The 14,381-nt window shown below is 35.7% G+C and overlaps 1 protein-coding gene across 1 annotated transcript in view; it reads right to left on the bottom strand.

The window, feature by feature from the left end:
- Positions 1–14,381, bottom strand: part of LOC116490632 (titin-like) — a 244,166-nt gene that overhangs the window by 207,537 nt on the left and 22,248 nt on the right. Inside the window, 17 exon segments of the mRNA XM_032190013.1 lie at positions 3,038–3,226; positions 5,218–5,343; positions 5,452–5,736; positions 6,319–6,550; positions 6,765–6,930; positions 7,024–7,165; positions 7,252–7,512; positions 7,960–8,220; positions 8,381–8,641; positions 8,734–8,997; positions 9,471–9,731; positions 10,299–10,559; positions 10,658–10,921; positions 11,014–11,286; positions 11,419–11,685; positions 11,992–12,273; positions 12,379–14,069. Of these exon segments, the coding sequence (XP_032045904.1) occupies positions 3,038–3,226; positions 5,218–5,343; positions 5,452–5,736; positions 6,319–6,550; positions 6,765–6,930; positions 7,024–7,165; positions 7,252–7,512; positions 7,960–8,220; positions 8,381–8,641; positions 8,734–8,997; positions 9,471–9,731; positions 10,299–10,559; positions 10,658–10,921; positions 11,014–11,286; positions 11,419–11,685; positions 11,992–12,273; positions 12,379–14,069 (5,486 nt within the window).

Below are 14,381 nucleotides of genomic sequence, written 5' to 3'. Positions count from 1 at the left end.
TATGTAAACTACTACACACAGTTCAGCAATGATTAAAGAAATGTCAGTATGTAAGAGCCAAATCAATGTTACTGCATCAATAATTTCCTCATTATTTTTCTGCTCTTGATTCCTTCAAGCTCAGAAATACTATAACCTGTCTATTGTAGTGATAATACATTTTTGAGTTTTCACTAATAACTCAACTAACACTTTAATATGCTGATGTCAGGAAGAAGTGAAAGGAGCCTTGGCAAAAATAAATACTTAGATCAGGGCAAGTGAAAGGAAAAAGACAATCCATTAGTGCAGTCATAGAGAACCTGCACCCATTAATCCTTTCAAGCAAATTACAATCCTGATTAATGTGAAACAAGTTGGACCCCTACAATCTGAAATGATGGTCAGTAGTTTAATATTGCTTACCTGACATCCCTATCTCCCTTAAACTCCATCTTCAGGAATTCTCAAAATACAGAATTTCCTACCAGCCTGTTCTACCTTACATCTCATTGCACATCATGAAGAATATGAGGAATGAAAAGCCACAGACTTCTGTTACATACTGGGAAGAAGTGTGAAGTTACGACACTTATGAATAGAGCCATAAATGTATGTGCGTGTGGGAACCCAAAGAATTATTACTAGAGCTTTCTCAATTAAATGCTGATAATTAAAGAAATATTAGTGACCTATAGGCTGTGACAATGAAGTTGCAAAAGGTAAGTCATAATTTTTAAAGTCAGATAACCACCTTTGACTGTTAGTATTGCAGTAGTTGTTGTCCCTCCGTGATTATTATATACAGTACAACTGTACAGTCCTTGATCTGTCAGCTGGGCATTTAAGATCGTGAGCAGTAGGACACTTCCATTTTGTGATATCTTCAGTTTTTCAGACACTTCTATCCTTTCACCTTCATGAGCCCAAAGAAACTCGGAGAAGAATTCATTTTCTAAGGCACATATGAACTGAGCAATGTCACCAGATTTCACGGTTAAGTCTTTGAGTTGCAGAAGAATCTTTGGAGGAACATCTTTCAATTCCTGAGCAGTGGCCATAGAGATTCTGGTGTCCTGAGATGTTTGGGAAAGGATTGTTTTGTGCATAGCTTCTGTTTCTTCAAGTGATGTAGATTTCATGGTCAAACTTTCAGATATGCTTTCATAAACCTGTACACTCAATTCCTGTGATGGTTGTTGCACTGATTTAAATTCTTTTTGAAAAGCTGTAACATTCTTCTTTGTGAAAGGAGCAACATGATGTTCTGATATAGCCTGCGACCGCATAGACTCTTTTACATCTTTCCCAGAACTTTTCCTATCTAGGGCTTGCACTGTGTAATCAAGTAACAAAAAATAACAATATTAGTATCTAAAGAACTTCTGGGCCATGATGTGAACAAAATCATACAGCATGGAGGATGAAAATGAATGATCTTCACTTGAAAACAGCATGCCAGATGTACTATGCTCTTGACAGAAAGAATATCTATTCACAGATGTGAATGACAAATGATGCCTAGTCTAGTCATGCAGTTGATACACAGTTGATGCTTGTTTCTTCTTTCACTTGTGAATTTCAGTATTAGATAACTTAGTATGGAACTTTTAAAGGAGGTATTTTCTTTTTCTTTCTTTCTTTTTTTTTTTTCTTTTCTACAGGATAATGCAAAATACCTCAGTCAATGCTATAGCCATTACGTAATTCCATTTAAAAAAAATCTGAACCCTTTCAGCAAAATGATTCTATTTCTTGATCTACATCAAGATAGAAATTTGAAAATCTTCAAATATGTTATAGTTTAAACAGAAGAAATAAGAGTGTGTGGGTTACAGGTAGTAGGTACTAATAACATTAGCTGCTAAAGAAAAGTTGTGAAATGAAGAAAGAACATTAGTAACAGTGTAGAAGTGTGGTATACAACAAACTGATTCTCTCTGAAATAAAAATGGGGCTTTACCTTCTTCAGTCACTGTAAGTGTAGCTGTACAAGTTGTTTCTCCAGCACTATTTCTTGCCTTGCAAGAGTATTGGCCAGAATGCTCTAAGAAAGCATCTACTATTATGAGCATAGCTGCACCTGTAGACTCATCAAAGTGGAAAACTAAGTCTTTTGTTGGTAACATGAGATGTTGATTATGAAACCACTGGATTTCTGGTTTGGGCATGCCAGAGACTCTAGCTTGAAATCTGACTGTTTCCCCACTGCATACCCTGCAGCTTGAAATAGGCTGGATAAAGGTGGGCCTTTGGCCAATAGATTCCTCCTTAAGTGAAATAGATGAAGAAACATGCCAATGGGACTTTGTTGTAAGTTCTTCAACCCTTTTAAATCCTGAAAAGAAGCATGCCAACTTTTAATTTCTTACTCTATGCTATGTTTTCTCTTTCATTCAAGATTTTTTGTTTTCTAACTTGCAACTTAACAACATCAATTATTCTAATGCATCATTTAAAAAATCTGTTAAAAAACAAAACAAAACAAAACAAAAACAAAAACATAGAAAATGCTTATGGTTAAGTAATATCAAGGACGATATAAAATTTAAATATCAGATTCTCCCAACAATATTTCTGCTCTAAAACTTTGATGAATGTTTTATCAATTTTTATTTCTAGATGATTTTAAGGTCCCTTCCAACCCAAACCATTCTATGTATCAATGTGAACTACATCTTTTCAGCTTCCCAAGGCTGGTACACATCCTTTTCAAAATTTTTGAAGTAATGTATTTTACACAATATCTCTTCTTAGGTCCTCCTCACAATCAAAAGCAAGAATGTGTAAACAAAGCACTTCCATTAGAGAGAAGATTACTACCACGTTTGGTGCATGCCAGATTACAATACTGGAGAGAAAGAAAAGGTCATGTGAATGGAACATTGCAAAATTGTGAAATACTTTTTCCTTTGCATAATGCATATATTGTGGACATTGTAAATGGTAGCAATTAGTTGAGTTAAAAGACAACAGACTGACTCAAATATCATCAGCGTATATTAAGATTAGTATTGGAACATGACCTAAACAAGACGTCTTTAATTGTACACTGTACCTTCTAACTTCAATGTGGCAGTGCTTGTCACTTGGCCTACAGAATTACTAGCCACAAAAGTGTAGATTCCTTCATCCTCTGGATAAGCTTCAGCAATCTCCAGCTGGTAAGTGTCTTCAAACTGAGTCATCCTAAAGAAACGTGATGGCTTGATCTCTTTGTCTTTGCTATACCAAGAGACTTTCAGATCTGCTCAACCAACAGAAAGAAAAAAAAATCTGTAAGTTATGATGAGAGTCTTGTAAATAAATACTATTTTTATATTTCTATTTGTAAGAGAAGTCTCAATCTCAAGTATCGGTTTGAATATGCCTTGCATTACACTGATAACATACGATCACTGGAAAATGGCCTATGCGGTTTTTAAGTTTTGATTTCTACTCTGAAAATATTTGTATGGGAAAACTTATTCTAGTGTGGCTATAGTCCTGAATAAAAGTCATTTTTTCTCTTTCCTCTCTTAAAGTATACATTTAAAAATATTTTTCTACTGCTAAAATTAATGAAAGTCACATTTTTTAAAAGGGATTATGCTACAATTGCCTGATTAAACAGGTTATAATTTTTTTTTTTTTTTTTTTTACTAAGAAGAATAATATATTGCCTTTTTTATTGCAAATATTGTAAGTTTTACATATCATATCTCTCCAGAAATATCCTGTCTTTGATTCTTTGTAACAGTCCTAAATAAGAAGTGTTACTTCTATAGACTTCATAGACTTGGAAAAGAAAAGGAATGAAACAGACTTTGAAGTTTGCTTCTTTACCTGGCACTATATTACATTATGAATCTTTTTTTTTTTCTTTTTTTTCTTTTTTTTTTTCGCACACAAATAGTGTGATTACTGTCATTAGAAGAAAAAGGCAGTGTTTTCAACAGCCAGCTGCAACATGCACCATTAAACAATGTTTCTTAATAGTGTATTACTTAATTACGTTTTTCATAACACAAGTGAGCAGTATGCAAATCCATTTGGGTATTCAATAAAGGGGAGTTAGATGAAAGGTTCCTTATGCTCTGTGCTACAACTTTCACATAAATATAGTTCTTTCAAAAAAAGTTAAACCAGCATGCTTAGCACAGAGGGCAGATCAGTCTCTTGAATATGTATTTTCTGAGTTTATCATCACTTTTATGGCAGAAACAGATTTTTCCAGCCTTTTTAAAAGGAGAAACAAATCAAAACTAAATTTTGACTTTAAGTGATGGAAATGCAACTTTTATATATTTGCCTGTATATATATATATATGTGTATATATATATATATGTATATATACTTACACATGTGCTAACAATTTATTGTGGATTTTTATGCAGATATCACTCAAGATTATTTCTTAAGTTGGAATTTTATTTATCTTTAAAATAATAAAATCATTGCAAATTCTTTGGGATTGGAACTAGATCTTATTCTACACTTTGCCATGTGAAAATTTTATTACTAATCATACTCAAGACCATTTGTTGAAGTGAAGGAATGTAGTTTGATTTGTTTTTTAATTATCTTGGAATTATTTAAATTTTAAGATGATATCCTATTTACTTAAAAGTAGAAAACTTATTTAAGGAAAATTCTACACTTAAGAAGACAATGAATAAAGATTTAGAAATCATTTTAAAGCTAGCAAAATAATGCAGTGGCAGTTTAGAGTTTGTAAAAGTACTCAGCAATAATAGGATGATCAAAGTACAATTTTGGTCTGTTTCTTTAGATAATTGATGTGATGCTGTGTGACATCAGAAACTTTGCCATGTTCATGTAACAGGATAATGGCTTTCTCTCTTGATATTCTGTTTAAGAAGTCTGCATGTTATTGCAGTGACAAAGTTTTGCAACTTCAGGTAGCAAACCCCGAAGCAAACAACTTCAGGTAGCAAACAACTTGAAACACCAAAGTTTCCAAGACACATTTATTTTTTTAATCAGATGTGCTAGATATTATTTTTAGAAATACTTATTTTTTAAGACAGAATATAATTTCCATGCTTGCTACCACCTATGATGTATAACTTGCTTAACAGCTAGTCGTCAATGAGTAACAATTTGCAGTGTGTATTTATCAGACAACTGTACCTCTAGGGAAAGACTGATTTCAGCACATATAGCACAGCATTTCTTCTGAGTTGAAGACAAAAAATTCTGAGATGAAAAGTTGTACAGTACTTCATTAAACCCACCTGTCCCTGTAACTCTGCACTGAAAACGAGCAGATTGTCCCTCAGATGTAACAGCATCACGAAGTGGTATTATGACAGCAGGTGGATACACTGGCACCTCTAGCTCAGGAGAAACAACTTCTGGGACTAAAGGATAAGAAAAAAGAAGCCATTTTTCAAGATGAAGATCAGATACAACTAATTACTGACAATGTCATTTCATAGACATGCTCATTGTGAGCATAGGAAACTCACTTTCCACTGAAAGCGAAGCTGAAGTTGTAGCAACTCCATAGTCATTTTTTGCTTCACAGGTGTACACTGCTGAATCTTCAGGGAACGTCTCGATCAGCAATAGAGTATATTCTTGCGCATCATGAAGAAATTTGCATTTGAAACCTGGAGAAAGCTGTTGATCATCTTTGTACCAGGAAATTTTTGGCTGGGGTTTGCCTGATATCATAGCACTGAAGCGAGCAGGTTTACCAGACTCCACAGTGGTTGGCTCTAGCTCCTGAATAATCCGGGGTGGCTCTGGAGCTGCAAATTGGGAGGCAAGGGGAAGGGGAGGAGAGAGAGGGAGAAAAAGACAGAAAAATCTTATTAATTATATTTACTGGGGCTTCAAAAATATTAGCAAGGAAATCTCCAATTTTAATCTTATTGTTCCCAATCTTGCTTGCTCATGAAAATCTGCCCTTGGTAGAAGCAAGAATGATATAGAAGCAGCTGTCTTAACAGAACTAGCTGCATTAAAATAAGTGGCTTTTTTTTTTTTTTTTTTTTTTTTGGCAAAATGCTTCCAATGATTGCTTGGTTGGTCCCTCTGTCAAGGTGTATTTGTCCATATGAGCAAATTAGTTTTATTTGGACTTCAGACTTTCCTGGTCTAAACAAATACAGAGGGAAAAAGAACTGTCACCGCATTTCAGCAGCTAAACAGCTATTTCAGTAGAGCAAAAAACATCCAGGCACATGAGGATTTTGGCAGCGTTCTGTAGACAAGATTCCCTTTAGATTTATTTTTTATTTCCAAGGTTAGAACTTGAGAAAAGCTATATAAATATCAGAAAAATAAAGGGTAATAAATGCAGTCAAAATATTGGTTTTGGATATACGTACCATTCACATAGAGAATAACAGAACTCCTATTACGTCCTGCAACAAAAGTATATTCTCCAGCATCAGAGTAAGTGGTTTCAAAGATGCTCATTCGATGAACTCTCCGTTCCACCACGTAACTGTATCTTTCCTCATACTGGAAATTGATCTCAATACCATCCTTGTACCACTGTGGTTCAATGTCATCTTCATTAACTTCAAATTCTATTTCAGCTCTTTGTCTCTCAATGACCTAAGAACAAGTATTAGAAATATTACAAATAACATTTGTACTTACAAATGCTCTCACACTTCACTAAACCTTCCTAGGGGAATGCTCTGACCTTACATTTACAGTTTGTCCTCCTAGGACTTTTACAGGTTAGATATTGTTGCTCTTCCTTTGCATGATTATTTGAGTAGAATGATAAAGTTATGAAATATTTATTCTCCTGTGTGTGCTGTACCTGAATGTCTTTACGGATGCTTCTGATACGAATGTCACGACCTTCCACTAGCAAATTGGCACTGGATGTGTTTCCACCTGCTACTACAGTGTATTGACCAGCATCAGACATTCTTGTGGAAGGAATGATGAGACGGTGGACATATCTCTCACGCTGAATTTTCATCCTAATGAAATCAGAAAAAAAAAAAAGTGAACAAGTTATTTCCTGGGAGAAAATATATAACAAAAGGCAATATGGTGTAGAAGCAATCATTTACCTGTCACCAATCTGAAGTTCTTGTCCATCCTTCATCCACTGAACCTGGATGTCAGGTTCTGAAATCTCACATTCAAAAATAGCCCTCTTCTTCTCCACAACCTTAATGTCTTTAATATGCTTCCTAAATTCAATGTGACGAGCTGTGGAAAGGTGGAATAGAATGAGAGCCATACTTCTATTTAAGCCACTGTAAGTCACTAAATATACAAATCAAGAGAGCAAATACCTTCCACATATAAAGTGGCTGACGAAGCTGCTTTTCCAGCAACAAAAGTGTATTCTGCAGCATCACCGAAATGCACGTTCCTTATTGAGAGGGAGTGTGTGAGCTTCTTTGTTCGTATCTGGCATTTGTCAGTTGATTTTATTTCTACCCCATTCTTGAGCCATTTATATGAGATACCTTCATAGTTAACGGTAACTTCAAATGTTATTGTATCTTTCTCTTCAGCATTGATGTCCTTTAGCATGGAGGTAATTAGGATAGCTAAAAGAAAATAAATGAACCTGGTTTAGGGTTTGGGGTTTTGTTTTGTTTTGTTTTAAACACACTTTAACTTAGAGATGTTTAAAATTCTTTTAGACAGATCCTGATTTTTGGAAATATGAAAATGAAAACCTGTGTCTCTGTGTCCAGAATCAATACTACAGTTAAATTTCCTAAAACTTCTGTATGACATAGGAATCCCAAATCTGTCTCCTATAGTGACCTGGTGCTTAGGGATGTTGGTATAAACAGAAGGATCAAGGACCTGACTTTCAAGCGCACAGCTTCTATATCTCTTTTTAAAATGTGACTTATGTAGCACACAGTTATTTGAAAATATCTCCAGAAGACTGCTGTTTTTGTCTGAATTGTACCAAGTATCTGTATTAAAATAAATTCTATTATTGCTAACTGTAAAATATTCTGGTTAACTTAATATTTACATACGTTTTACGGTCAGCGTTGCACTGACTTTGTCATTTCCACAGACAAATGTGTATTCTGCAGAATCTTCACTGCTTGTGTTCATGATGTTCAGCTGATGGAGTTTCCCCTGGACCACTATTTTGAACTTTTCGCTCATTTCAATCTCCACACCATTTTTCAACCAGACAGCAGGTACATTGAAATGAGAAACTTCACATTGAAAAGAGGCAGTTTTGGTCTCAGGGATTTCAATATTTTTCATAGTCTTTGTGATGTGTATAGCTGTGAGTTAAAAAAAAGAAAAAAAAATAAATTTAAGTGAGTATGTGTGCAAGACAGCAAAAAACAAGAGTAAAGACTATGAAGTGTGAGATCAAGTTGTTCTATATGAGTTGGCATAGCAACTCATATAATTACTTTCTCACAAACTTAAAATACTTACTTTCCACAAACAGTTTAGCTTTACACTCAAGTTGTCCGACAAGAGCTGTATATTCTCCAGCATCATCAGGAGATATGTTATGCAGCATCAGCTTGTGAACTTTCCTTTGAGAGATCATCTTGTATTTATCACTTTGTTTAAGCTCAACATTTTTGTGGAACCACCGAACTGGTACAGTATCATGGGATACACTTAGTTCAAAGGAGACAACAGCATTTTCCAAAGCAGTCACATCCTTTGGTTTTTTGATGATCTTGACAGCTTAAGGAAGAAAGTTAGCAAGATTCATCAATGTGCTTGAATTGTATTTCAAACCACACATTAAAGGAAATTTTCAAAATAGATTGACTTACTTTCCACGTGAAGTCTGGCATTTGCTCCTATTTTTCCAAGCTTAAAGCTATAAACAGACTCATCAGTGACAACACAGTGTTTGATTTTCAGTGTGTGAACAGTCCCTTTCACTGAAATTTCGTATTTGTCATTTGATTCAAGTTCAACACCGTTTTTAATCCACAGAGCTCCTTTCACATCAGGGTGAGTCAGTTCCACACTGAAAACTGCCTCTTGTGTTTCTGTCACAGTCAAGTTCTTTAGAGTTTTCTTTATCTTAACAGCTGGGAAGAAAATAAAATATTGATAAAAGAGACCAAAATTTAAAATTGTAGTAAATATAATAATAAAATGGAATTATGGCACTTCATTTTAAAATCTATTATGTATATATTAATTTATATAGTTTCCACCAAAGCAATGTGCTTGGAACACAAAAAAAGAACAGTTACTTGTACTATCCATGAGAAACTAATTTTATTTATCTGATATGTTTACTACACAACTAGCAATTATTTCTATCTGCCAGTACCACAAATAAAATGTTTTTATTAAAATATGCTAAATTCCAAATATGGACAATCTGAAATACAGAAAATTTCACTACCTCACAAAGCATGTCGTAATACAAAATTATTTTCAAAATATGAAATAAAATATGTTTGTATCTCAGGACCTGATCTAAGACACAGTGAGTGATGTTAGACTGTCTTAAAGGCATCAGATAGTTTTACAAATAAAACCACTAAATACTGACCTTCAACTTTGAGTTTAGCAGACGTCTTTGAACTTGCTATTTCATAGCTATATTCACCCATATCATCTAGTTTTGTGGCAGGGATATTAAGCCTCCTCTTTATACCATCAGATTCAGCACGGTACTGATCTGTCATAGGTAATGGTTTACCATTTTTTAGCCACTGGCCATCTGATTCAGGATTTGCTACCTCACATTCAAAAATAGCTCTCTGGGACTCAGCCACTGTCAAGTCAGTGAGAGGTTTTGAAATGGCACCACCTGTTGGAAAGCAAAAGCACGTTTGTTGCTGTTGCACATCTGTTCAACTTGCCCCTATAAGGAAATGCAACCACATGAAAAGCAGGTGCTGAATAAAATTCTCTGCCCTAGTTTTCAGCTTGCCCTTAGTCATTCTGAGTTCTGTGAAAAATCAAGAATAGAATCTGACCTGAACATCATAAAAAAATGTTTCTTACTTCTATTCTAGTTATTCTAATTTATTATTTTTGCTATCAACACAGGCACAACAAACATTTAAGAAAAAAAAAAAAAAAACACAACAACAAACTTCTTTCTTACATTAATTTTATCAAAAGCATACTATAGTGTTTGTTACTATGACTCTAGTTTAGCAAAATGTATAAGCACTTATTTAAAAGCTCTGTTGAATTCATATTTTATGGATTAGAAAAGATAAGGGGAAGATCAAGGAAAACATAGAATAAAAGATAAAATAAAGGCAAAGAAAGTATAGAAACAACACAATTGCTACATGTACAAACTACAGTACACTGAGCATTGTTTCTAAATCACAGTAAAATAATCTTGGACTTAAAGCCTACTAACCTGCTACTATCAGCTTTCCAGATGTTTTCTTCTCTCCAGCATAGAATACATATTCTCCTTCATCATCTTTCATCATTTTCACCACTGTCAGTTTGTATATTTTGCCATGTGCTTCAACTTTATATTTAGGACCTGCCTTAATCTCTTGCCCTTTGAAATGCCAAATTACATCAATCCCTGAATGGGAAAGCTCAACCTCGAAAGATACGTTCTGTGTTTCAGTGCAGGTGATGTCACGAAGACCTCTGATAATCTGAATTTCTACAGAAAAGAGCACATTACAAATGTATTAGTTGCTTCCACTATTTTGTATTTAAAGAAATTATTTCAAAAATAACTGCACCATAAACAAAACCTACTTTCAACAGTGACATTGCAACTTGTTTCAACTTTGCCAACCATCAACTTGTAATGCCCTTCATCTGATGCATGGGTTCTGGTAACCACTAGCCTCTGTTTAGTGCCTTTACACACGGCTTGTATACGTTCATCAGGCTTTATCTGATGATCATTTAGGTACCATTTGGATGAAGATACATCAGGTGCTGAAACTTTGCATTCAAGGACAGCTTTTGTTCCTTCAACTACATGAACATCTTTGAGGGGCACTATTATTTCCACACCTGCCAAGTCACAAACATAAACATCATGAAAAAGCTATACTTTTAAAGAGTTATCATAAAGAACCCAAAAAATCAAGCACAAAATGACTTACTGTACACAGTGACCTGTCCAGTGGTGGATAGACCAAGACCAGGAACACTAAAAGAGTAAGTTCCACTATCTTCCTTTGTTGCATCTTCTATCAATAACATGTGTGACTGTTTATCCAACACAATATGAATGCGATCACTTGATTGAATTTCATGTCCATCTTTCATCCAGACACCTTCCGCATTTTCTAGAGAGACTTTTACTTCAAGTTGCACAATATCTCCCTCACATACTTTTTGATCAGTAAGTCCTTGAAGAATAATCATGGGACGAGCTATGGAATGAAATGATTAATTAATCCTCAAAACAGATAAGCAGAATATTGAATATTAAGAGAGTGTGAGATATAACAATACATAATATAAAATATATTAATATAGATGATATAAATATTAGAAATACTTACGCTTCATCTTTAGCTTGCAGTGAGTTCTTTTCCCATCAACGACAAAGCTATACTCTCCCTGATCGTCTTTATTAACATCTTTAATAGTGAGGATTTGACGACCACGGCGGGATGCAATCACATATTTATGATTAGAAGTGAGTTCAATATCACCATGATACCATTTTCCCTCAACATCTTCTGGGGAAACCTCACATTCAAGTTCACCTGAGAAGGATTCTGGGACTTCAACATCTTCAAGTTCTTTAATAAACTCAACCACAGCACCTACAGGTAAAAACAATTACATTCCTGAATGAGGTTGATTAAACACCCATGATGAAACCATTTCTTATGAAACCGAGCCTAAGGAAATATATACACAAAAATATATGCAAAATGTAACCACTTTACATAAATATGTAAACATGAACTTTCATACCGGATTTCTAAACTATGAAAGTAGCTTGAACACTTCTTCGTGCATCAGACAGTAGTCTAAATGGTTTTATTTCTTCCTGAAGCAAATTTTAAAATTAAAAAAAAAAAAGTACTTTAAAAGTACTCCATGGTATGGAGCTGTGTGCTTCTTACCTTCAACATTAAGCTTAGCAGTAGTTTTTACGGATTCATCTTCTACCAGTGCACAGCTGTAGTCATCAGCATCAGACATTTCAATAGCTAGTACAGAAAGAAAGTGAGCCTTTCTGTCTGAGTGCATCCTATATTTGTCTCCAGAATGAATCTCAATTCCATCCTTAAACCATTTCACTTTGACAAAGGGTTCTGATGTCTCACATTCAAATGTTGCCATGGAGTCCCTCTCTTTAGCAACAATATCTTGTAACTTCTGGGTGAAGCTTATTAACTGTTTGGCTGCAAAACAATATGCAATGAATCAACAGTGCACTGGCCATATACACTTAAATATAATAGGCACTACGAGAGGCAGCAGAATAAAAGTAAGAGATTTAAAATTACCTTGTACTAACAGGAAAGCGTGGCTAGAAGTTTCGCCAGCTATATTGACTGCTTTCACCATGATGCTGGCAGAATCATCAGAAGTCACATCTCTGATGACCAGTTCACAAACATTATCTTCAGGCCAGTACCAATACACACGATCAGTCCTTTCAATCTGCACACCATTTTTGAACCACTGGCACTCAGGGTCTGGTTTCCCCACCACTCTCACACGGAAGTGGGCATCTGACCCCTGGGCTACAGTCTGGCTTTGAATTCGTTCAAATATTTTGGGAGCTTCCATGCTTGGACTAAGCTCAACCTTCTCTGGTTTGAATGTTGGAATGGTGACTTTGCCTTCAGGAGGAAGTGCTTTCTTCTCTTCCTCCGGGATCTCTTTGGTCCAGTGAAGAAGTTCTTCTTTTGTCTTTTTTAACATTTCCTCATATGATTCATCTTTTTTGCGAGACTTAAGTTCCACAGCAGTAATGGCTTCGTAATAGCCCTCTTCTGTCCTTCTCTTGAATTTACTGCGCAGCTCCTCAGATTCCTCTGAAAGTTTCTCATGAGTGATTCTTTCAGCCCTTTTAAGCTTCACCACCTCTTTGGTTGTTGTCTCTGCAGGTTTGTCTACCTTCTGTACCTCAAATAGAAGTTTTCCAGGCTCTGTCACTACAGGTTCATGTTTGGGTTCAGGAGCCCGACGAAGAACTGATCTAAAGTCTTCCCTCTGCTGGATCTCAACTCTCACCTTATGCTCAATAAAGCCTTCTGGATTCTCTGCAGTGACTTTCACCTCTCCTGTGTCATATGATTTACAGTCTACAATATCCAGGTAGTAAATCCCATCATAACGGAGTCTAAACCTTTTGCTCTTACGAATGAGCTGTCCATTGAGGTACCAGTTGACCTTGGGTAGAGGATAACCAGTCACACGGCAGCGGAATCGAGCTGTTTCACCTTCCAGGACCCTTGCAGGCTCAGGAACCAAAACAAGTTCTGGTTTTTGTTTTTCCTTTTGATCCACTGCAACTGTAGGAAGAGCACCTTCATGTGCCATTCTTTCTAACTCTTCAATTCGCTGCAGTCCTCTTCTGCCTTCTGGCAATTGGGATTCTTCCACAAGGCTTTTCTCGTCCTTCACAATAAGGGTAGCAGATGTATGGTCTGTACCATATTTGTTAGTTGCCCTGCAAGTGATCACACCACTATCTCTAGAATAGGCTACTCCATAGTCCAGGCTACAGTACCCAAACTCATTGATCATGCGAAGCCTGTTAGCTGCTTCCAAGGGTTTGCCATCATGCAACCATTCCACCACCATGGTTGGATCACCAATTGGTGTAAGCCTGCACTCAAAGTGTGCTGGTCCAAATTGCTTGAGTCTTAATGATGTGAGCTTCTTCTTAAAAAAAGGTTTTTGTTGTTTTTCTTTGTCATAAAGATCTCCCTCCTCCCATTGCTCTTGACCATAACGCAAATGGAGAGGTTCTAACTCTGGTGCAGCAATTTCCTTAGCTTTGTAAGTCCCTTTTGGAATGATTAACCTCCTTTCTGGTTCTGGTTCGGCATGTTCAACTTCAACATTTACTTTGCACCGAGTAGTGTCCCGCCCAGCTTTATTGATAGCAGTAGCTGTATACCATGCAGCATCTTGCCTGGCAGTAGATTCAATTTTAAGGGCAGCGGCCCCTTTTGTTCCTTCAATCCTGAAATATAAAAACAATTTGTAAAAAAAAGTTTTAGCACTTCATTGTTATCCATTTTTGCACTTTCTTGTTACTCATTTTTGTACTCCTCCAAAATGAGATCAAAGCCTCCAAAGGAAATTCACTGGAGCAATTAGACATGCTGCTTACATTTATTCATGTTTATGAATGCAATGCCTACAAATCAAGCAGACAATGAAGCCTTTAACTCAATGTCAGTTTTGCCTGCAGAGTGCTGAGAAATCAGTGCTTTACAAGACTGTGATTATTAACTCCTTTACTATTACAAACAAAACCAACCAACCAACAAAC

Source organism: Aythya fuligula, chromosome 6, assembly GCF_009819795.1.
Source record: "Aythya fuligula isolate bAytFul2 chromosome 6, bAytFul2.pri, whole genome shotgun sequence".
In the NCBI taxonomy this organism is placed as follows: domain Eukaryota; kingdom Metazoa; phylum Chordata; class Aves; order Anseriformes; family Anatidae; genus Aythya; species Aythya fuligula.
Note: the sequence above shows the minus strand (reverse complement) of the source record. Positions and strands in the feature narration are given on the sequence as shown.